The sequence below is a fragment of the Eretmochelys imbricata genome, chromosome 12 (genome assembly GCF_965152235.1).
Source record: "Eretmochelys imbricata isolate rEreImb1 chromosome 12, rEreImb1.hap1, whole genome shotgun sequence".
Taxonomy (NCBI): domain Eukaryota; kingdom Metazoa; phylum Chordata; order Testudines; family Cheloniidae; genus Eretmochelys; species Eretmochelys imbricata.
In genome coordinates, this window is record NC_135583.1 from 7,343,895 (window position 1) to 7,368,998 (window position 25,104).

The following is a 25,104-nucleotide window of genomic DNA, read 5'->3' on the forward strand; positions in this document are numbered from 1 at the left end:
TCATGGTGATCGGGGGAAGTCCCGGACGACTGGAAAAAGGCTAATGTAGTGCCCATCTTTAAAAAAGGGAAGAAGGAGGAGCCTGGGAACTACAGGCCAGTCAGCCTCACCTCAGTCCCTGGAAACATCATGGAGCAGGTCCTCAAGGAATCAATTCTGAAGCTCTTAGAGGCAAGGAAAGTGATCAGGAACAGTCAGCATGGATTCACCAAGGGCAAGTCATGCCTGACTAATCTAATTGCCTTCTATGACGAGATAACTGGCTCTGTGGATGAGGGGAAAGCAGTGGACGTGTTATTCCTTGACTTTAGCAAAGCTTTTGATACGGTCTCCCACAGTATTCTTGCCAGCAAGTTAAAGAAGTATGGGCTGGATGAATGGACTATAAGGTGGATAGAAATTTGGCTAGATTGTCGGGCTCAACGGGTAGTGATCAAGGGCTCCATGTCTAGTTGGCAGCCGGTATCAAGTGGAGTGCCCCAAGGGTCGGTCCGGGGCTGGTTTTGTTCAATATCTTCATAAATGATCGGGAGGATGGTGTGGATTGCACTCTCAGCAAGTTTGCGGATGACACTAAACTGGGAGGAGAGGTAGATACGCTGGAGGGCAGGGATAGGATACAGAGGGACCTAGACAAATTGGAGGATTGGGCCAAAAGAAATCTGATGAGGTTCAACAAGGACAAGTGCAGAGTCCTGCACTTAGGACGGAAGAATCCAATGCACCGCTACAGACTAGGGACCGAATGGCTAGGCAGCAGTTCTGCAGAAAAGGACCTAAGGGTTACAGTGGATGAGAAGCTGGATATGAGTCAACAGTGTCCCCTTGTTGCCAAGAAGGCCAATGGCATTTTGGGATGTATAAGGAGGGGCATTGCCAGCAGATCGAGGGGCGTAATCGTTCCCCTCTATTCGACACTGGTGAGGCCTCATCTGGAGTATTGTGTCCAGTTTTGGGCCCCACACTACAAGAAGGATGTGGAAAAATTGAAAAGAGTCCAGCGGAGGGCAACAAAAATGATTAGGGGACTGGAACACATAACTTATGAGGAGAGGCTGAGGGAACTGGGGATGTTTAGTCTACGGAAGAGAAGAATGAGGGGGGATTTGATAGCTGCTTTCAACTACCTGAAAGGGGGTTCCAAAGAGGATGGATCTAGACTGTTCTCAGTGGTAGCAGATGACAGAACAAGGAGTAATGGTCTCAAGTTGCAATGGGGGAGGTTTAGGTTGGATATTAGGAAAAACTTTTTCACTCGGAGGGTGGTGAAACACTGGAATGCGTTACCTAGGGAGGTGGTGGAATCTCCTTCCTTAGAAGTTTTTAAGGTCAGGCTTGACAAAGCCCTGGCTGGGATGATTTAGTTGGGGTTGGCCCTGCTTTGAGCAGGGGGTTGGACTAGATGACCTCCTGAGGTCCCTTCCAACCCTGAGATTCTAGGATTCTAAGGGTGTCTCAGCTTCGCTTGCCTGCTGTCTGCTTTCCCTGAGCTGGCCCACAAGGCATGGACCCGGTGCTGTACTACTTGAGGCCACACAGCTACCCTGGTGAGTGAACCCCAGCCCTTTCCACCTCCTCCCCTTCACCTCTCTGCCCCCTGTGCTAACCCTGAGTCTCCTCTTCCCCTGTGCTAGCCCTAAAAACCTTCAGCAAATCCTGTCTCTCCCACTCTCTCTCTGGGCTGTCTGCGTTGAGTCTATGGACTGTAGAGTGGTCTGGGAGAAGCTGCTTACATGGGGATCTTAATTCCTCCTCTGAGCTTAGCCATTCCTCTGACACAATGAACCTCTGAGCGCTCGGAGCAGCCCTAGAGCACTACTGAGACCTTCTGGGCACGGAAACCCAGCAAGGGGGAAGGATCTTGGAGCCTGGGCTCCAGCACGAATCCGAAGAGCTCGGCTGCTATTGTTCGCTCTGCAGCCTGAGCCCCACGCGCCCAGGTCAATTGATCCTGGCACCAAGACTTGGTGCCCCGGGTTTTTCTTTGCAGGGTAGTTTTCCCATCTGTAAAATGGGGGTGATGAGACTGAGCCGCTTCCCTGGGGAGTTATGAGGAGGGAGCGAGGTTTGCAACCTGCTTTAGACATTGAGGGAGGCTGTGGATCCAGCTGGAAATAAATTGTTCTCCCCTTTCAAACATTTCAGCCAAAGAGAAAAATGTTAATTTGTGGCAAACGTTCTGTGGGGAAAAAAAAATCTGGGGGGGGGGCTTTTTTTTGAAAACCGATTTGTTTTATCGCTAAGGTTTTAGTTTGTCAACCTCTCCCGCCCCCAATTTTTGACACAACCTGGTTTTCTCACTCAATTTTCCATTTGATCAAAGCACCGTGTTCGGCTTCAAAACGCCTCTCTGGAAATTTCCCCAGCTGCAGGAGATGGACTCAGGGAGCTGGCCCCAGAGTGTAGTCTGGCAAAGCCCCCTGTGTGTGCTCCCCACTCACCTGACCAGCTTCCCATGCTGTGCAGAGCATCCTTTCTCCATGTAGCTGTCCATGTCAGCCACCACGTTTTTTTCCTTCTTCCTTCCCACTTGTGTGGCTCCCTGACAGCGTTCCTGGGCCCCTGTGGGGTCTGGGAGGGAAATGAGCCATGTCAGGATGGGCAGAGCGACAGCACCGTGCGGGGGAGGTTTGACCCCTGTGCCCTCCCATGACACGCCACCACCTGACCGATCTTGGGGGTTCGAGTAAAGGTATTCAGGAGAGCATGAGGAAAGCAGAGGAAGAGCTCCCCACACCTCTCCTTGGCTTAGATAAATAGCACCCCCTCCCGCTTCTGGGCTAAGGCCGCGAGGGCTCCCTCCCCGCCCTGCAGTATTCTTAAAGCTGCACCTCATGAATGAATTTGTACTTGGAGCAAGTGGCCTGGCACCAGGGCAGGGAGGAGGGTCGCAAAGGCCTTTGGGGAGATGAAAGAGGGGCTTGAGGTGAGCCCTGCACGCTGCTGCTTTCACGGAGTCTGATTCCCACCACAACTCCCCACATGCCCCCGGATCCACAGAGACCTTCCATTGCTGCAGCTGCACGTGTGTGTGTGTGTGTGTGTGTGTGTAACCCGTTTTTTGTTGTTGTTGTTTTTTTTTGGTCTGGAAAAGGCCACTTCATCAGAAACAAAACATCTGGCCGGAAAGCGTCAGTGACTGCAATCACGCAGCGACTCCCATGAGAGCAAATATGGGGGGCTTTGACCGGGATGCCAGACTTGTCCCCCGGTTGGTGCAGTCACCGTCGGCAGATGTCAGGGTGGCCTTCTAGGCGAAAGGACAGCGGAGATGTCAGAGCTCCAAATAAAGAAATATCCATGCCTGCTTGTTGGAGCAGAAGAGCAGCAAGATACAAGAAGAGGCTGGTCCGCAAGGGTGAGTCCCTCCGCGTGCTGCTCCAAATGTAGGTCATCTCCTGCAAGAGACATACGGGCTCTGCTTTCTGGATTCAATTACCGCTGTTGCTAAAGTGCTGACAACGTGCACAGACGGTGCCGTACGAGCCAGTAGGAGATATAATCTCTGCTCTGTGCATTTTACAATCTAAATAAATGATCCAAAGCCCATGGGGGGGCATATCGCAGGGCATTTTTAAACTCTCTGATATAGTCCTCGCTGTACCCAGCATGGTGGTTTACCAGATGACACTAAACAGAAGATTAGGATTCTGATTATAATCTTAGTAGTGGTAACCACATTCAGGAAGGCCTGAACTGTGTGTCTGTCACACCCTGTCTCTTTCTAACCCTTGCTGCTTAGTTCCAAAGACAACTCAAGGATTGGATCTCCTTCCATGACAGGGAGCTGCTCCATTTACCATTAGACTAGGGGAAAGAGGGAATGTTGCTGACAACAGCCAGGGCCCTTTATTTTGAGTGCACTCCACTGTGCATTAGTGTTATTCCTGTTATACAGCAAGACAAGAGCAGATTCAATGAGCTGCAGCAGCAAGAAGCCCAGAGTTTTTGTGACCGGGATCCCAGTGGGGGCTAGCTGTGGTCCCTCAATTAGGGTGAACTGCAAAGAATGGGGCAAGTAATTCCCCAAAAGCTGGTGGATATTCCAATACTTAGATTTACCCAGCCAGCATAAAACAGCTTCTTTATTACCTCACTGGTTACTCAGAAGTCCAAACACCACAGTTCCCTTAAAGTGATCCAGCTTCAGGCCTCCATCCAGGTACACACGTCAAATATGATGATTTCTGTAAATCTTATTTTATCATATAAAAGAAAAGATTCTACCAATCCCAAAGGATCGGACACATGAATGTTTCAGATCTTACCCAAATACACGCTACAGCCAATTCTTATTAACTAATGTATTAAAAAAACTAGAGAGAGAGAGTATGGTTAAAAGATCAATATACATACAGTAGGGCTGTCAATTAATCGCAGTTAACTCACGTGATTAACTCTCAAAAATTAAGCGCAATTAAAAAAATTAATTGTGGTTAATTGCAGTTTTAACCGCACTGTTAAACAATAGAATACCAATTGAAATTTATTAAATATTTTGATGTTTTTCTACATTTTCACATATATTGTATTGTTGTAATTGAAATCAAATTGTATATTATTTTTCGTACAAATATTTGCACTGTAAAAATGATAAACAAAAAATAGATTTTTTCAATTCACCTCATACAAGTACTGCTGTGCAATCTCTTTGTTGTGAAAGTGCAATTTACAAATGTAGACTTTTTTTATTACATAACTGCACTCAAAAACAAAACAATGTAAAACTTCAGAGCCTACAAGTCCACTCAGTCCTATTCCTTGTTCAGCCAGTCGCTCAGACAAAACAAGTTTGTTTGCATGTACAGGAGATAATGCTGCCCACTTCTTATTTACAATGTCACCTGAAAGTGAGAACAGGTGTTCACATGGCACTTTTGTAGCTGGCATTGCAACATATTTATGTGCCAGATATGCTAAACATTCGTATGCGCCTTCATGCTTCGGCCACCATTTCAGAGGACATGCTTCCATGCTGATGACGCTCATTAAAAAAATGTGTTAATTAAATCTGTGACTGAATGCCTTGTGGGAGAATTGTATGTCCCCTGCTCTGTTTTACCTGCATTCCACCATATATTTCATGTTATAGCAGTCTCAGATGATGACCAAACACATGTTCATTTTAAGGACATTTTCACTGCAGATTTGACAAAATGCAAAGAAGGTACCAATGTGAGATTTTCTAAAGATAGCTACAGCACTCAACCCAAGGTTTAAGAACCTGAAGTGCCTTCCAAAATCTGAGAGGGACAAGGTGCGGAGCATGCTTTCGGAAGTCTTAAAAGAGCAACACTCAGATGCAGAAACTACAGAACCCAAACCACCAAAAAAGAAAATCAACCTTCTGCTGGTGGCCTCTGACTCAGATAATGAAACTGAACATGCATTGGTCCGCACTGCTTTGGATTGTTATCAAGCAGAACCTGTCATCGGCATGGACGCATGTCCACTGGAATGGTGGTTGAGGCATAAAGGGGCATGTGAATCTTTAGTGCATCTGGCACATAAATATCTTGCGACGCTGGCTACAACAGTGCCATCAGAACACCTGTTCTCATTTTCAGGTAACACTGTAAATAAGAAGAGGGCAGCATTATCTCCTGCAAATATAAACAAACTTGTTTGTCTGAGCGATTGGCTGAACAAGAAGTAGGATTGAATGGATTTGTAGGCTCTAAAATTTTACATTGTTTTATTTTTGGATTCAGGTTTTTTTGGTACATAATTCTACCTTTGTATGTTCAACTTTCATGATAAAGAGATTGCGTTACAGTATTTGTATTAGGTGAATTGAAAAATATTATTTCTTTTGTTTTTTTATAGTGCAAATACTTGTAATAAAAAATATAAAGTGACCACTGTACACTTTGTATTCTGTGTTGTAATTGAAATCAATATATTTGAAAATGTAGAAAACATCCAAAATATTTAAATAAATGGTATTCTATTATTGTTTAACAGTGCAATTAATCAAAATTAATTGTGATTAATCGCGCAATAAAAATTAATTTTTTTTAATCGCTTGACAGCCCTAACATACAGACATGAGTTCAGTTTACTTAGGTACAGATTCATAGCAGAGATGGTGAGCTTTATAGTTGCAAAGAGTTATTTTAGAAATAGTTCATAGGTTATAGTCCAATGTCCGTATCTCGTATTCAGGGCGTACCAGCATAACTGGGACCTCAGTCTTGTGACTCAAACTTCCCCTGATGAAGCCTAAGCAGATCTGAGATGACAGACTCTGGACCCACAGATCTTTTTTACAGTGTTCTAGCATCCACTTGACCACACAGTCCTGGTTAAACAATAGGCTTTTGATGTAAACTTCTGCTTTCTAAACACCACCAGTAATCAGTTATGCAAATCAACATAGGAGGGCAATTTACCCATTAGGCAGTCTATTACAAACTTAAAAGAGACATATAGACAATGACATTATTTTACCCAAGATTCATCTAAATGTTAATATTCCCTTTTGATCCCTGACTTAGTAGCAGACAGGAACTGTCTGTTTACACGAGTAGCATTTAAAATACACATAATTAGTATTCCATCTAACTTCTAACAATACAGGTTTGCATTTCAAAGTTCTAGCCTACTTAGCATGAACGGCCCTCATTACCATTTGCATACCTTTAAAAGTGGGCTTTGGGTCATTCAGCCTGCAGGCTGGTTAACCCTTTCTGGCCACGAGTTATATTTTGTATAAGATTTGCTGCCATTATATAGCAGTGGTAGCAATAATGGCTTGCATGGTTACATTTTAATTAGACAGTGTCACAGTTTTTCTTGCCTTGCAAGGGTTAGACAGAACCTCTGCTTTCTGGGCATTTTCCAGGGATCCCACCTTGAGGGTGGGGAATAGAGTAACTGCCAGTGGGTATGGCTAAAACAAATAACTGTTGAGGGAGTGGCCTGTGGGGAAAAGGAGTCCGGACTGGACATATAGGACCAAATTCTGCCCCTTCTTCGATCCAGGCAGCTCCATGGCCTTGATTGGGTAAAGGTATCATTGGACTGACCAAGAGTGTTTGCAGTGAGGAGAACATTTGATTTTTTTTTTCTGCGCTGTGATTTGCTGAAATTCTCCTGGTTTTATAATAGATTGCAATAATATCCAGTGTCTGGGACTGGATATTATTTAGGGTGGGGGGATAGCTCGGTGGTTTGAGCATTGGCCTGCTAAACCCAGGGTTGTGAGTTCAATCCTTGAGGGGGCCATTTAGGGATCTGGGGCAAAAATTGGGGATTGGTCCTGCTTTGAGCAGGGGGTTGGACTAGATGACCTCCTGAGGTCCCTTCCAACCTTAATATTCTATGAGAGGGAGGGTAGCCAAGAGCCCCGTTAGTTTGGTGCTCTTGTGCGCAGTCATTTCAGGTGACGTTGCCCTGGTGACTTAGCAATATTCTCTGAGTGTAGATTGATGGAATTCTTAGCTAATGTGATGCTGGCCTGCCTGTAAAGGCCTCTACTTTAAGAACGTAGGTGTATTTTTATCACTTAGCTAGTTATAGAGGTATAAAAACAGAGAATCAAAACCACAGTCTGCCCGTGTATGGGCCTTCTCTCACTAGGATAGTCTGAGGCCCTGTTCTTAGGCTAAGGCCTTTGGCTAAGCAGCAGGGGCAGCCCTAAACTGGGAAGCGACCGGTCACATCCTCCCATCCCAAACCAGTCACACTGAAATAAGGTGGTATTGGGCTGTTAGGAAGATGATTCTGTCCTGATAGTGCCCATCGCCACCAGATAAAGAAACAGATCTTAAGATGGTTGAAGAAAACTTAGTTTGCTAGCATCCTGTCTGGCAAGAAATCACTTCTCAAGGACTGTGCTCGTGAAACCCTCATTTCTGTATTGTTTTATCTTTATGGCTCCCACTTTTCTATTGTTAATCTGTCTGGTTCTCTAATTGTTTCTGAGTATATAGTTGGATAGGTTAACAATTGGATAGGTTAACAATTGTTAACTAATTGTTTCTGTCTGCTGTATCCTTAATTTTGCTAGATGTAAGTTAATTAGGGTAGTGGGATATAATTGGTTAGAGAATTATGTTACAATATGTTAGGGTTGGTTAGTTAAATTTCAGTAAAATGATTGGTTAAGATATAGCTGAGACTATTACTGTATAAACTGGGGTCAAACAGGAAGTGGGGGGAAGGGAATTTGGAATCATGTTTGCTAAGGGGGGAATGAGAACAAGGAATAGGGAACGGGGAACAGGGACACAGGCAAGGCTCTGCTGGGAAGGGGGACATTGGGTAAACACTCTGTGGTGTCAGAGCTGGGAAGGGGGACACGGGGTAAATGCTCTGTGGCATCAGAACTGGGAAGGAAACACTGGGGAACAGACTCTTCTGGCGTATAGAGATAAGCCCGACTGGTGTGAAGGGCTTTAGAACATGCTTGCTTGGAAAGTAACCCCAATGAACATCACATTGTCTGTGCTTTGGACTTCTGGTCTTCTGCTTTCTGTCTACATGACAAGAACCAGGGGAGAGGGTGAAGGGAAAGCGCTCTAACAGCTGGAACCAGTGGGTGAGAGAATTTAGCAGTGTGAGTTCCACTGATGGGACTAGAAATCGTCTATTTGAATTGCAGCTGGTGGTTTTGTGTTTCAGGCAGTGGGCTTGACCTTAGATCTGGGTTCAATTGCCTGCTCTGTCACTGATGTCTTCTGTGACCTTGGGCAAGTCACTTAATCTCTCTGCCCTCCTTAAATGCTGCTTTCTTTGTCTCTCTTATCTTGCTAGATTATAAACTTTTGGGGGCAGGGCCTGTCTCTTCCTATGTATGTGCAAAAGCCTAGCACAATAGCAGCTCAGTCTTAGTTGAGCAGTAGATTTGGCTGTAGTACAAATAATAAACCCATCCTGCTCCTAGGCTGGCAACTGAGTGACTTGTGTGCCCCAAAAGAAAGAATTTCATAGAGTGCAGTGAAGCGTCTCTCCAATTCCTCGTTTCGCTCTTACTCTAACTACGCACTAGCTATTTATAGCTCACACAATGACAAATGTCTCACAGACAGCAGTTAACATGGTGTAAACTGTTGGCAGATGAGTTGAAAGTTTAAAGGTAGCTCATGTGATCTTGGAATTGGCAACCCAAGGAGGGCTGGTGCTGGCCCAGCAAAACATGAATCTTTACTGCTTACATCTAGAAGAGGAAGTACACTTGTAATAAGGGTGAAAGATGCGCTCTGAGAATGAAATAAGTTGTAGCAAGGTAAAAACTTCCCCTTCCTGCCCTGCTCCTTGTTACCTGTAAACATGGTGACTATACAAAAATCTGCAATAGAAGGATAGGTATTTTTTTAGGGTAGCTCCTTCATCCAGGGACCTTCCCTTCCCTAAACTTTGTTTATATGCTCACTGTATTCAATGATATATTTTTCAGTATGAATTTTCAATATAAAGTATTGGTACATTTTAAACAATATCTCAGTTCTTCTGCAAGGGGCTGGACTGATGGTCTTGGAGTCAGAAGCTGTTGGCTGCCTGGAGAGGTGGTGTGTTCCCATGAACAGGGCATTGGCCTGCAGATTAGGAGACCTGTGTTTACTCCCAACTCTGCTACTGATTCTCTCTGACAAGTCCCTGGGCCTTAATTTCCCTGTCTATACACCATGGATAAGGACTTTGACCTCCTTTTGAGCAATACTTTGTCATCTGCAGATGAAAAACACCTACCTAAAGGGCTGAGGATTATCATCAGTGTTTGCAGCAGTGAAAGTACCCCCACTCGCCCCTCACTGCCCTGCTAATGCAGTTCAAAGCTGCCGGGATCCTCTCTCCACAGCCCAGAGATGATAGTTCAGTCACCATGGCCCTTTAGTCTTCACTAGTGAGAGTTCCAAGAAGGATGCCACAGGCATGGCAATTAGGGGGATGGCTGTAATGATGTGGACATGTGTCCACTAAGAACTGGACTGAGACCAGCCTTTCATTTCACAGAGGCTCCAGCTGATTGTGGTTTGCAGCCTGGAGCAGATTAGAATGGACAATCTAGAGGTGATAGGCTCCATTGTTCCCCATGCTTATCTTCTAAGCCAGGCAGTCCCCAAATCCATTTGTCATTGGACAGCTCATCTGTGTTACTTTAATGTACAATCCAAGGGGAAAAATAAATTAATTTTTGCCACGTAGAGTGGCATCTTCAGGGCACAGGTAAACCAGTCCCCAAAACACAGTCAAAAATATTAAACTAATATGAAACCGCAATACAGACATATAATGCAATAAATAGTGATTCCAATGTAACAGCAAAGTAGACACAAATACCCACTTATAACCTCTTTTGCACAGGAGAGCACAACTTTGATCCAAGCACTTTACTTAACTTTTGCCTGTACCTTATTAGGCCATGGAAAGGAAATAGACAGCAGCATACTGGTATGCAGCAATATTTAGAAACACAACTGGCTAGTAAGCATGTCTGAAAATAGGTACGAATCAAACAGAGGAAAAGAGAGGTTTCAGAGTAGCAGCCGTGTTAGTCTGTATTCCAAAAAGAAAAGGAGGACTTGTGGCACCTTAGAGACTAAGCAATTTATTTGAGCATTCGGGGGTCGCATAACTAGTTAGCATGCCAGAGTCTCGTTCGTTATGAGAATGAACTAGTTATGCGACCCCCGAATGCTCAAATAAATTGGTTAGTCTCTGAGGTGCCACAAGTCTGCCTTTTCTTTTTACAGAGAAAAGAGTTACTTTGCTACGCTAGTCTGAGCTCTCTTCCTATGTGATCAAGTGACGTAGTCAGCTAGTCTTGAGCTTCAGTGCAGTGGTTTGGGATTTAAAATCGGTCGCGTCGTTTTATTACAATCACTAATAGTAAGTTTTGCTTTTCATTTTCTTAGTAAGTTTCAGACTCTAACTGGAAATCAGAAGTAACCCCACTGAAGCTGGTGGAGTTACATCGTTCCAAGTGAGAGGAGAATTGGGCCCACTGGGTACAACAGCAGAACCCAGGCTGCAGCCCCCAGTAGCAGAAAGTCCACCAGGGGCGTGACCGCAGTGGCACAAGTTGTTGTCAGTCCCATTTCCATCCTGGGGCCCTGGAAGAACCTGGCACGGACCAGAAAGGGAGACGTGCTAATTCCGCACGTCTTCCCGACAGCCTGTGCTGGTGGGGCTGCTGTAGAGCCTAGCGAGAGATTAAAGCTACCCAACCCCCACAAATGGGCTTGGAAGGATTAGATTTTTATTGGTAAATGTCATTTTCACTGTACACACTTGGACCCATGGAAAAAAGTCTTTCCATCGATGGAGCAGAGGCTGGGCTTTGCGTGGGGCAGACGCTCCTCGCCGTGGAAGTCTGGCCTATAGCTGAGTGGGAGCAGAAGCTGGGGCAGGGAGTGCTGCTCAGAGGGTGCTGTCATGGGACAGTGGCTATCTTGGCTGACACACCGAGGATGGAATCAGGGACCTCCGAAGCTAAAAGCAAGAGCTGTTACAGCGGAACTCAAGAGCCAAGGTTCCCCTAGCTGGGAGCTGTGACAACTCCCATGCTCTGTGGCCTAGCATGCTCTCCAGCACAGAGCTCAGGCTTTGGGCTTCAAAGAGAGTGAAGGCTGAACTCCAGCCTGGCTTGCCCCAGGGGCTGCCCAGTGCTCCCAGGGAACCGGGGCTGAGGCTTTCCCAGCAAAGTGTGAACTCCACCTCTCCTACCGCCAGACACACAGGGGATGTCCAGGCTGCAGCTGGCAGTGTAACTTCTGGCTCGGGTAGACGTACGCCCGAGCGCTTGGGCTAAAAATAGGAGTATAGCTGCAGCTACATAGGTGGCTAGTCCCCTGAAGACGCGCCCAGGAGCTTGGGTGGGATTGTACCGAGACACCCTGTGCCGCCGGGGCGGCTACGCTGCTGTTTTTAGTATGCTAGCACCATCAGAGCTAGCAGGGGTACGTCTCCCTGCGCTGGAAATTCCAGCTCCAGGGTAGCCATATCACCCCCCCACCCCGCCCTTCTTCTCGCTTCAAGATGCAGCGTGCTAAAGAACGAAACAGAACAGTGCTGCTCACCTTCTCCTCCTCCTAGGACTACGTGTTACAGCAGAACACGGTTCCAGCATCCACTGCCCTTTAGCCAGAGAGAAAGGGAAGGTGGTTGAAGCCCCCAGAAGCACATCTGTGACCCTCCTCCCGCTGGGGTTCGTACGCTGCACCTCCCTCCTTCCCAACGAAACAGCTTAAAGGGAGGGAAAAACTGGACAAGGAGGAAGAAAACCCCTTTGCTCCCCAGCAGACATGGGGTGGCGGGGGGCATAAGAAGAAAGAACTGGAAGCTCCCCTGGGAGAGGCAAACAGCTGGATCCACTATGAGCAGCCCTTTGCAGTTAGAAATAACCTGTTGAGCACTTAGGGTCTGTCTACCCTGTAATCAGAACCCTGCAGCTGGCCCGTGCCAGCTGACTCAGGCTCACAGGACTCAGACCAAAGGGCTGTTTCATTGTGGTGTACACATTCGTGCTCAGGCTGGGGTCCAGGCTCTAGGACCCTGCAAGGTGGGATGGTCCCAGAGCTCGGGGTGCAGCTGGAGCCCAAATGTCTACACCCCAGTTAAATAGTCCCTTAGCCCAAGCCCTGCGAGGCTGAGACAGCTGGCATGGACCAGCTGCCTAGACATACCCTTAGATATTCCAGACATAGGTGTCACTTGAACCCCTAAGACAGAGCATTGATGTGAGAGTCCAGTCATCTCTCTGTACTGCTCACTCCTATGTTACCCACCGCACACTCCAACTCAGATGATCAGTTCTAGGGTCTGACACTTTTCCCTGTTTCCTTTAATACACTGGGCATTTCACAGGCTGCATCGAAGAGGCTGACAACCCCATTTGCCTCTTTTGGCTCCAGGAGAGCCTTTGAGGGTACCACAAATCACAATATAAGTGGTCCTGATCTCTCCTCACACCGGTTTTACACAGTGTAATTGCATTGGAGCAACTTCTGATTTACTCTGCTGCATGCAAGATCAGAACTGGACCAATACAGTTCAAACCAAAGGACTTACTTGTAGTCTCATGCAGGATGGTGACTTCCTCAAGCAGGTTTGTTTCTCCCTTTGCCCTTAGTGCATATGGTCTCCTGTCCCTCACTCTTTGCCTAGATCGCTGCACAATGCATCCTGTCTGAGAGCAGCGTCGACTCCCCGAGCTGCACAGACAGCTTTGTGCAGCAGAGAAGGAAGTGCTCTCATGCAACTCCACCTCATGCAGATGTAGAGATTAAACCAAAAGAAATGCTGGAGGTTAGGTCCTCAGCTGGTGCACAAGGGTCAACGATTCCACTGCAGTTAATGGAGCTGGGCTGCTCTGTGGCAGGGGAGGAGCTGGTCCTAGGGGAGGAAGTTTCATGGTGGAGGAGTTCGTGGTGAGGGCACATATCTAGTATGGGACATCACCCACTTCTCACGGCTGTGGGCTGAGAACAAGTCATACCAAAATAATCTCTTCCCCTTTCTGCCCGCTCTAACTCCAGGTGTGGTGTTCAGTGCGGAACCCTCGAGCAGAGGCAGAGAGCCATTGACGAGGTGAAGGAGACGAGCTACCACCTCTTCTGCAATTTTCTCCTAACCCTCTCCTCTCCAGGTTTTGTTCACTGTTTTCTCAGTTGGTAGAGAAGCAGCCAGGTTAAGGCGTCAGCTTCTCGGCTGTGGAGAGGAGGATTCAAGTGCCAGCTCAGACTGCAACTGGCAATGATTGCCTCCTACAGGCAGAGCACGCCATCTACCCTGCAGGGTGAATTCCCGGCCGGGCACTGAATGCCTGTACCTCCTTCACTTGGTGCAGGGCGTGTGGGACGTTATGGCTCCTGGAGCATAGTTCCCACATCACAGACCCATCACCTGGGATGGCCCGGTGGGGAATCTCTGATCAGCTGAGGGACCCAGGACAGGAAGAGCAGGGTGGTGCTGCACAGCAAGGCTAAGATGTATCAGCAGAGCGGTGCAGAGAACTGGGACTGGGCGAGCAGGTCAGGGTTGAAGCACACTCGCGGAGCTGCCCGTACTATGCTATGCTATGAGTAAATGCTATGACTAAAACCAGTGGAAATCTGTGGGCTCTATATAATCCTGGTTCCTGCGATTATAAGATTTATTATTATTATTATTTCTGGTTCCTTCAGCGTAATCAGAAACATGGCTTTCAAGTGCAGCTCTGCTCTGAAGAGGAACTAGTGCACGTTTTTCCCCTCTCTTCTGCTGCTTCCTGCATGCACTTACATCTGCTGGCTGGAGTGACAAAACCGAGTGCTTGCTACTTTTTACCCCTGTTAGCCCAGCAGAAGCCAACACTGCAGGGAGAATGAACTGGATTCAGATTAGAAATGCGTACTGAATTCCAGGATGTTTATATTACAGCCAGGCAACCTCCACGGAAGACCAGGGGAGCTGCAAACATGTCAGGCTGGGGCTATTTTGCTCTGCAGACCGTTACTGGTGGTGATCTAAAGAGGTTATGAGCCCTGTTTGAATCAAGAGTGGGGATGACGAATAGGAAAAAACCCATATAGTTTTACTTATATTCTGAGCAAATTTGTCCTACAATCACTGAAAGGTAATTGACAGAGTTCCAGGAGGCCATTGTTATGGTCACTTTTCAGAGCAGAGATGCATTGTACAAGGAATAATGTTTACAGTTTACTATTATTATCACACAGGAAAGCCTAGAGGCTCTATTCAGGGCTCAGGGCCTCCTTCAGTCTGGCATTGTACAAACACACAGTAAAGAAATACTCCTTGCCCTAAAGAGTTTTCAGTTGAGCTCATTGACAGTATGCCAGGAGCCTGCTCACTGCAACCGCTGCCCTGCCAAACCCAGCCTTTGAGAAAGTTCTCACTTCCCCAGCAACAGCAGGAGTGTGAATTACACCCATGACATGTTCTCCAGTTTGAATACTGATGTGTTATTAAAAACCATGCTCAGCGCACGCACTGTGCAAATTGGTGTAGTAAGCAAGAGTCCTTGCTAGCAATGTGAGTTTACGGTTCCTAATAATGGGTATTTTAGCATCTCTTGGTGGAGAAAGCCATCTTGCTGCCAGGGAAGCTGTTTTGGCCAAAACGTTCACAAGTGACCACAAATCAGGTTCTTGGATCTTATGATGAGAGGGCCTGGGTGGATGGGTTGGGGGTGCCTCACTGTTCATGATTCCAGACTGAGACACGGTTGTTGAATATCAACAACTTGCCTCTCCAACTGCTGCCCCGTTTCCTTTCATCTCTGATCTCATTGAACGTACAATCGTTGTCTGAAGTTCCTTGACTCCAATTCCATCTTAAACCCTCCTCAGTCCACTCCTTGCAGTCCTGAAATCACTCTCACCAAAGTCTCTGATAACTCTTCCGACCCAAAGCTCAGAGCCAGTATTCTAGCCTCATTCTCCTTGACCTGCCAGCCACCTTTGACTCGTTGACCATGCTCTTCTTGAAATCTTCTTGGCTCCTGTGACTCTTCAGGAACTGTCTTTTTGCACTGTGATTGGACAGCACCTAGCAACAGTGGAGTTGTGGTCCATGACTGGAGCTCCTAGACACTCTAATAATACAAATAATAAATACTATCAACTGCCATAGAAGTAGCAGGTGTTCTGGATTCAGCAAAACTACCTGTCTAGACCAGAGGTGGGCAGACTATGGCCCATGGGCCACATCCGGCCCAAGGGACCATCCTGCCCAGCCCCTGAGCTCCCGGCCGGGGCGGCTCGCCCCTCCCCTGCTGTCCTCCCTCCCCTGCAGCCTCAGCTCGTTGCACCGCCAGGGCTCTGGGGGGCGGGACTGCAAGCTCCTGCTGGGCAGCTTGGCAGCGTGGCTGGCTCCCGTGGGGCTGCAAGCTCCTACCGCTCTGAGCGGCATGGTAAGGGGGCAGGGAACGGGGGCGTTGGATAAGGGGTGGAGGGTCCCAGGGGGCAGTCAGGGGACAGGGAGCAGTGGGCGGTTGGATGGGGTGGAGGTTCAGGGGCGGTCAGGGGACGGGGAACAGGGGGGTTGGATAGGCGTGGGAGTCTTGGGGGCCCTGTCAGCGGGTGGGGGTGTGGATAGGGGTCGGGGCAGTCAGGGGACAGGGAGCAGGGGGGGTTGGATAGGGCGTGAGGTTCCAGGGGAGCAGTTAGGGGCAGGGGGTCCCGGAAGGGGGCAGTCAGGGGACAAGGAGCAGGGGGAGTTGGATGGGTCGGGTGTTCTGAGGGGGGCAGTCGGGGGCGGGAAGTGGGAGGAGGTAGATAGGGGGTGGGGGCCAGGCTGTTTGGGGAGGCACAGTCTTCCCCACCTGGCCCTCCATACAGTTTCATAACCCTGATGTGGCCCTGGGGCCAAAATTTTGCCCACCCCTGATCTCGACTATGCAATGAAATGTCCAAATATAATAGGATCCATTGTATGAGTGTAAGCTGAGGCCTAGAGCAGGTTGCTCCAAATGAAGACAAGTTGAGGGAGGCTAGGCTACATTGGTAGGGACACGTTCAGCTGAGAGAGACCTAAGAATTAGAGTGGTAGGATGGCCTTGACCATGATCACGGATGGAAGATGACCAAGAGGAAGACCAGACTTGCACATCCTTCTTGTAGTGTGGGGCCCAAACTGGACACACTACTCCAGATGAGGCCTCACCAGTGTCGAATAGAGGGGAACGATCACGTCCCTCGATCTGCTGGCAATGCCCCTCCTTGTACATCCCAAAATGCCATTGGCCTTCTTGGCAACAAGGGCACACTGTTGACTCATATCCAGCTTCTCGTCCACTGTAACCCCTAGGTCCTTTTCTGCAGAACTGCTGCCTAGCCATTCGGTCCCTAGTCTGTAGTGGTGCATTGGATTCTTCCGTCCTAAGTGCAGGACTGCACTTGCCCTTGTTGAACCTCATCAGATTTCTTTTGGCCCAATCCTCCAATTTGTCTAGGTCCCTCTGTTTCCTATCCCTACCCTCCAGTGTATCTACCACTCCTCCCAGTTTAGTGTCATCTGCAAATTTGCTGAGGGTGCAATCCACACCATCCTCCAGATCATTTATGAAGATATTGAACAAAACCAGCCCCAGGACCGACCCCTGGGGCACTCCACTTGATACTGGCTGTCAACTAGACATGGAGCCATTAATCACTTTCCCTTGACCCCGACAATCTAGCCAGCTTTCTATCCACCTTATCCTCCCTGCAGTTCGCAGAAACTAAGCTTCACTTGGCCCAGGGGCTTCTCAGTTAACAGGGACTTTTCCAGCACCCAGTATTCAGTCTTTCTGGAAGCCTAAACCCCGAATATATCCGTTTTACTCTGTGTAAAGCTCAGCTCTGGGGGAACAGGTGGGGACCCACAGGTGGTGGGAAGCAGACACTGCCCGGAGTCGGAGGTGCCCTGGGGTCGGACCAGGAGGCAGAGAGAAGCCCGGGATGGGGCCAGGGAGTGGAGAGGAGCCCTCGGCTGGCCAGCGGGCTGGCGGGGTCTCAGGGCACAGGGCAAGCAGAGCAAGCTGAGGCCCCCTTCTGAGTATGGGCCCAGATCCATGGTGTCAATGGCTCAGACGACCTCGATTCAATTCCTGACTCAGCTGCGGTGACCATAGGCGTGTCACATAACCTCTGTGTGGTTCTGTTTCTCTGTCAAACAGGTAATTCAGGTTCCTGTTGTCTGTCTTTTCTGTGTAGGTTGTAGCTCTTCGGAGCTGGGACTGCCAGTAGTATAAGGGGCCTACAGGTTTCTTTTCTGAAAATCTCTCGACAGCTAGATGATGCCTTTCTAGAGGCCTTTGTGAACTTACGCATTGGTAACCTTGTAGGAGTAAATCTATCATGCCTCTGCTGTTTTTGCTCATGTCTGGGACACAGATCTCCAGAGGAAAATCCAGAAAAGGACAAAATGGAAGAATGAACCAGCTCAGACTCTCTAATGGTAGGGGTCATGACATCCATTTTCACAGGTGGCTGTAAAATGGCGTGTCAAACCAGGCGATTAATAAAACTTGTTTAAATTTGTCAATATGAATGTGTCCCCTCCATACTTGTGTTAGTAAAAGACGGTACAAGTAACAGTCATGTCTCCACAGTCCTCTGCTAAGGACCCACTGAGCTGTGGTCTCAGCTCTACCATATACTGGTCTGTAGGGGTGTTGTACCCAAGGCAGGCCCTTTCGAAATTTTCTAAGAAGGCCTCTGTATCATCGCCTATGTTGTATGTGGGGAATTTCTTTGAATGGGGAGCCTGCAGGAGGACTATTAGGGCTACCTGGCTGACCCAGCTTAGCCCTTTCCAGCTTCAGCTCTGTCTCTGCTTCTAAGCGCTTCACCTCCATTTCCACCTCCAAGCGCATCACCTCCATCTCCACCTCCAAATGCTTCACCTCTCTCCTCTTTCTTTCTTTCTATTTCCTCAGGAACACCCTCTGGGAATGGCTCTGTTTGCATTAGGAGAGACAGATCTTCCCAAGATTTAACGCTTGCTCCTGATATCCAGGCATCCAATGTTTCACAATGTGGTCGGCGTGTCGGGAAAATGCCATGTCTAGCTTCCACCATAGGGCTCTGAACCACTGATGGGCATGCTCGGGTGTTAGCCCCATCCGAATTCTGACCTTTTGTTTTAAAAGTTTGTACTCGTTTGTGTGTTCTTTACGCATTTCAGCTCTCTGAAAACATACCTGAAATGATCGATATAACATTACAGAAATTGTAAGTAAGGTCAAGGAAATGCGTTAGATTATCTTTTGTTTTAGCTTGTGAATTTTCCCTATGCTAAGAGGTAATTTCATTCCTGTTTTGTAACTGGGAAGCAGAGTAAGAGGGGAATCCTCTGTGTTTTAAATCTTTTTATTTACCCTGTAAAGTTATCTTCCATCCTGATTTTGCAGGTGTGATTCTCTTACTTTTCTTTATAAATAAAATTCTTCTTTTAAGAACCTGATTGATTTTCAGTGTCCTAAAAACCAAGGGGTTTGGTCTGTGCTCACTGTGACAGACTCAGACCAGAAGGATAAGAGAGTAGCAGAAGGCAGGTGTATCAGCCTCAGAATGAGCCGGTCCCTGTTCCCTGGATAGCCAAACAAAGGCTACTACAGGCCAATTAAGACATCTGATGCCAATTAACCAGTTAAGGTAATTAGGCTAATGCCGGCACCTGACCCCAATTAACTGGCAAAGGGTCAGTTAAGGCTATTAGGCTAATGGAGACAGCTGGAACCAATCAAGGTCTCACTCATACTGCTTAAAAGCTCTCCTTCCCAGCCCCCTTGGGGGAAGTCTAGGTGAAAGGAGCTGGAGGTGAGGAAGCATTGCTGAATCCTGAGGTAAGGGTGAAGCTAGGAAAAGGGGACTACAGGGAAGTGGCCTAGGGAATCAAAGCAGCTTCAATGGTGAAGGGAAATCCACCAACAGCTGCTACCCTTAGGGTCCTTGGCCTACAATCCGGAGTAGAGGGTGGGCCTGAGTTCCCCCCCCACCCCACCCAATGCTCTACAGAGATCCCCTTGAGGGGGGAAGCAGGCTTCGGTCCAGTCAGGAGGCCAAACTGTGCCTATTGAACTCTATAGAGTAACAAAGACTGTGGGGTGTTTCCCCTTCCCAACTCCCATACTGGCCTGTGATGAAAGTAACTCCATAGGCTGTGACTCTGGCCACTACACTGTGAAGGGAAGGTCACACTGGGGCCTTAGTGAGTTTTTGAGGCTACTGAATCCGCCCGGAAGTGCGGGACCCACCAATACAGGATTGGAACTTTGTCACATCACATTGTAACCAATTATTATTCTCAAGCCTCCCCAGGAAAGCGGGTGAAGGGGCTTGGGGGGAATAGGGACTCCAAGTGACCCTTTTTTTGAATCTTTGTCTAACTCACTTGGTGGTGGCAGCAGTACCCATTAAAGGACAAGGAAAGATTTTTGCCTTGGGAAAGTTTTTAACCTAAGCTGGTGGAAATAAGCTTAGGGGGTCTTTCATGGGGGTCCCCACATCTGTACCCCAGAGTTCAGAGTGTGGAGGGAACCCTGACAATACCATGTTAATTCTCTAAAGCCCTTTTATTCCTGAGAAATCAAGGTTCTCCAGCTCACAGCGCAGCAGAGAGATGACGCTGAGTGGCCTGAAGGAGTCTACTATGAAAAGAAAAAGCAATGGTCGCATAGAGAAGGTGAGCCTTTTCATAACCCTTGGGCATAAGCGGCGACAGCAAATCCAGGAGCTGTGCACCAGCTTTGCACCAGTGTTTTCAGGCACCCCACAATGGACAGAACGGGCGTACCACTCCATTGACACAGGTGATGCTCGCCCAATTAGAGCCCAGCCCTACCGGATGGCTGCTCAAGCCAAAACCGCAATAGAAAGAGAGATCAAGGACATGTTACAGATGGGTGTAATCCACCCCTCTGAGAGTGCATGGGCCTCTCCAGTGGTTCTGGTTCCCAAACCAGATGGGGAAATCTGCTTTTGCGTGGACTACCGTAAGTAAATGCTGTAACTCACGCAGAGAACTACCCAATGCCCCACACATATGAGCTATTGGAGAAACTGGGATGTGCCAAGTTCATCTCCACCTTAGACTTAACTAAGGGGTACTGGCAAGTGCCGCTAGATGACCTCGCCAAGGAAAGGTCAGCCTTCATCACCCATGTAGGGCTGTATGAATTTGATGTGCTCTCTTTCAGACTGTGAAATGCACCTGCCACCTTCCAGAGGCTGGTCGATAACCTTCTGGCTGGATTTCAGGAATTTGCAGTTGCCTACCTTGACGACGTGGCCATATTCTCAGGTTCCTGGGCAGAACACCTGGAACACCGCAGCCGAAAGGAGAAGATGTGGAGTGCTGCTGGTGAGTTTGTTGTCTCTTAGTCAGTTTGTTGTTCTAGGTTCTTATCTGCTCAACATCTTGGATGTCTCTACACAAATGCAAGGAGTATGGGAATAAACGGGAAGAACCGGTAGTATCAATACATAAGGTAAATTATGATGTAATTGGTATCGCACATGTGGTGGGATAAATCTCACGAGTGGAATATTGGTATAGAAGGATATAGCTTGTTCAGGAAGCATCGGCAGGGGAAAAAGTGGGGAGGTGTTGCATTCTACACAAAGAATATATACAATTGTTCTGCAGTCCAGAAGGAGGTGAGAGGCAGACCAGTTGACAGTCTCTGGGTAAAGATAAAGGGGGTACAAAATAGGGTGACATCATGGTAGGGGACTACTATAAACCAAATCAGGAAGAGGAGGTGGATGAGGCATTTCTAGAACACGTGACAGACATATCCAAAATGCAAGACCTGATAGTAATGAGGGACTTTATTCAGACATCTGTTGGAAAAGTAACACAGCAAAACACAACATTTCCAATAGTTCTTGGAATGCACTGGAGAGAAGTTTCTGTTCCAGTAGGTAGAGGAAGTAACCAAGTAGACAGCCATTTCAGACTTGATTCTGACCAAATCTGAAGGTGGAAGGCAGTTTTGGTAAGGTAAGGAGAGGAAGGAGTGAGAGCAGCAGAATAAGGACAATGGAGTTCAGAAAAGCAGACTTTAACAAACTCGGAGAAGTGGTAGGTAAGATTCTATGGGAAGAAAATCTAAGCGAATAGGAGTTCTGAAGAGCTGGTGTTTTCTCAATGAGACAATATTAAGGACTGCAAACTATCCTGATGCAAAGGACAGATAGGAAAAATAGCAAGAGGCCAGTATGAGTTCATCGGTAGCTATTTAATCATGGCATTCAATGATATTCAGCCATGGCGTTCTTTTACTTATTTTAAAATACTAAAGCTACAACAAAGTGGTGGCCCTGAAAGGTCTGTTACTGCCTTGAAATCAGCTCAGATACAGATTCTGGCTGATGCATCTTTACCAATGGCCCATTAGGCCATTCCTTTCTGCTTTCAGAAAGGGTGGCTGGCAGGATATGGCCAAATCATACACCAATACATTTCATACATGCTACACCATTATTCTTTATTCTTCATTTTAAATTATACAAAATACAATCATAACATTTTACTACTACATATTCCCCCTTTTGACCCTTGAAGAACAATTCGTGAGTGGGTCATATTTTATACAACTGTTTTATAGCAATATACTGAGAGGCCATTTGAGCTTGTGGTTGTAATTTAACAAACATTCTTTTTGTTCAACAGCACATACAACACATTCCTAGCAAGCAACCACAGGACAATATTAACAAACTACCAATGGGTGGAACGTGATAGACAACATGCCCTTAGAAGTCAGGGACCAGCCTGTAAAAACGTCATTCCAATGATAGGCTCTCAGTTCTTTTTCAGACCATACAATTTTTAGCATGTCTCCATTTGCATGCAATATTTGAATGACATGCTTCCCTGTATCCCTCTGTGTCTGTTATAAAAACTGAATCACCTTTGTTTTTAACAATAAGTGATTATTAACAGAGAAATTAACTGGAGTAGCCCTTATAATGCTCTGTGCTCTTTCTATTTTTGGTAACTAATACACAGACATTACATCTACATTTATTCACTGGGGGTTGGTTAATAGCACTTGCATCTTCCCAAAATACTGTTTTCCAGGATGTAGCACATACGCGTTGTCCATTGTACAAAACACACATCACATTGTTTAGTTCGTCCCACACATGGGTTCCCAATGAGGTATTTTTGCTACATGGTTCTGTGGTGACAGGCAGGGACAAGCACACCCATTTCTGAGGGCTCCACTCCGTACACCCTCGGGTGTCCAATAATTTCTCCTTTTTCCCATCCCACTGACCCATAACCCGGGGTAGCCAAAAGGCTCCCGTGGTCAATTTTGGGAGCAAGCTTACTTTCCATATTTCTGTCTCAACAGACTGTTGGTGAGCAGTTTTAATAATAATTTTACCTAATAACAAATCAGGCTTAACCATGCTGGAAACATATTGCATCCATTTATTTTTGTAAGTATTGTAAGTAAGGACCTTTTCCGTTGTTTTAAAAGATGCGTTAAGACCCGAACATTCCCAGATATTACCCATAACATTTTGTGTTCAAGTGATGCTAAACTAAGAATTTGCATCTCAGTACATCCTATGGCCAAGGCAGTTTTATTTCCTAACTCTATTTGTTGTTTATACAGCAGCCAGGAGGTGGTGTTTAGCCACCGCCACATATTTCATGTTGCTTTTAGGCTTTTCAGACCTATTTGTAACAAGTCCATAGCAGTATCTGCCTGCTTGTGAATGAGACTATCTTGCAGTTGTGACAAGGAACATAACTTATTCTTAATTACCTCCAGGTTTACAGGATTCATAATTCCTGCTCCAAAACCAATTTCTCCTAATATGGTATTTGCTACATGAGGATGTTTCCCTGTTAACAGACCGGCATTCCTTGACCTTCACCCTTTTGCAACATCGGTTTCTGTAAATACTGTTAAAATGCTTATTAATTCATTTTTGCTTAATGCGGTAGGGTTTTTTTGTAACAATACACAGCAATGCTAGCAACAAGACAAACAACACAAGACAAAACATAAAACACAATTTTTATCACGACAGTAGATTCATGGTATTCTGGGTTGCTCTTTGCTGGTACCAGCTTTTTCTGAAGTTTTGAAAGACAAAAAACATTTTTCTACCCCTTTTCGGGTGGCAGATTATTGCTTAAAATAGCCCTTCCTTTTACAAATATCCTTGCTGATTGCAGGCAAAATGGAGAAATTACCCCCAGATTTTCCTGTGTTTTTGTTTTTTATAGGCAGGCCAGGTTTCAATGGCTTTTACCTTTTAAGGATTTAGGGGAAATTATCCCACTATTTAGTCATTAAATTCATGAGGTGGTGTACCTTGGTTTTCCTTTTTATGCAGCAGACCAGGTTTGTAATGTGTTTTTCTGCTGTGTGAAGCTTTAAGTTTATTCACAGGTAATCGCTAAGAAGCATCATTACCATCTGACCTTAAAGGTTTTTTAAAAAAATTATATACACTATACATTGTTACAGGGGTACTTATTAACATTAAATTTATCCCAATGTTTAATATTAACATCAAATCTATTAAAAGTATCTTGTTATACCATGTTTTTTATTTAGACAATTTGTTTTTGAGGCCAGTGTCCTTTTAATGTCCTCTTGAAATCTCTGCATAGGCTTCTTAATTTAATTATATCCTTGGGGTTTTGGTGAATTAAAAGGTGGGGTGTCATGCATATAAGCAGACCCCTTTTGTATTTGACTTCAGATTTTAGCCCTGTGCTTACACACAAAGTATTTTTTTTTCTACTTAGGGTTAACCTGTTCCTTTTTTATTCTTAGGTTTGACTTTTTTTTTTTTTACCTTTCTGTTGAGGGTTATAATTTGAGCATTTTGGTTTTAGACAGTTTGTTTGCTGACCTGTTTATTTTTGGCTCCTTTGTGCTGCTATTTATGCTATTTCTTCCTCTCTTAGTTAGGTAATTTTGCATTAACACAGATGCTTTCTGGCTTGCTTTTGTATTTAAAGCCATCAGCAGAGCTCAGAGACGGTCTTAAAAGGGACATAATTAACTTCCTCCAGAGTTTTGATTACTTTTTACTTTTTGCTGCTTCTGCTTCTGGAACACACAGTGATCTGAAAAAGAAAACACACCCTATGGTGGCTCCTTTTAGGAGCCCTAATAACATTTGAATTAAGTAGCATATTTTGTTTGCATTTTTTTTTACCCCTTCTAGAATATACACTGCACATGTCCTGGGAAAAATGCACATTCCTTCCATAGTTTAAATTCTATAACATTATATTAGCCATATTGATTTTTACATAAGGTATAACTTTTTTTTGTGCTTACAGAGTTTTCATGTAACTTTATCAAAGTGACCATCTGATTACTCAGAGCCACCTTAAGGCTCAGTGTTCTGAATGTTGCTGCTTTTTTTTAATGCACCTTATCCCTTATGTTGCTCCAGAGGGGCACTGTCTTTTTTTAATTTTTTTATTTTATATTTTTTTTTATATTTTAATATTTAATTTTTATTTACAGCTCTTATCTGCTATTTGTTACCAAAAAACAAATCCAGAATCTCTTTCCCTTCTCTGGGTTTTGCTGCAGCCACAACTTTGGTCTTTAAAAAAATATTGAATGTTATAAAGCATTAAGGTACCTTAAGGATTAAATGCTAAATACCAACGCCAAACAACACT

General features: G+C 46.0%; 1 protein-coding gene across 3 annotated transcripts in view; it reads right to left on the bottom strand.

Annotated features, from left to right (window-relative positions):
* ADGRG5 (adhesion G protein-coupled receptor G5) overlaps positions 1-13,117 on the bottom strand; it is a 29,895-nt gene extending 16,778 nt beyond the window's left edge. Inside the window, exons 1-4 of one of the 3 annotated variants that reach the window (XM_077831046.1) lie at positions 13,015-13,117; positions 12,024-12,081; positions 3,305-3,398; positions 2,442-2,571 (exon numbers count right to left, since the gene is read on the bottom strand). In XM_077831046.1, the coding sequence (XP_077687172.1) occupies positions 2,442-2,571; positions 3,305-3,395 (221 nt within the window). In that variant the 5' untranslated portion in view covers positions 3,396-3,398; positions 12,024-12,081; positions 13,015-13,117. Of the gene's footprint in view, positions 1-2,441; positions 2,921-3,304; positions 3,399-12,023; positions 12,082-13,014 lie in introns of those variants that run through there. The other 2 variants (XM_077831044.1, XM_077831043.1) reach the window with 2 other exon arrangements.
* Positions 13,118-25,104: the final 11,987 nt, after the last annotated feature.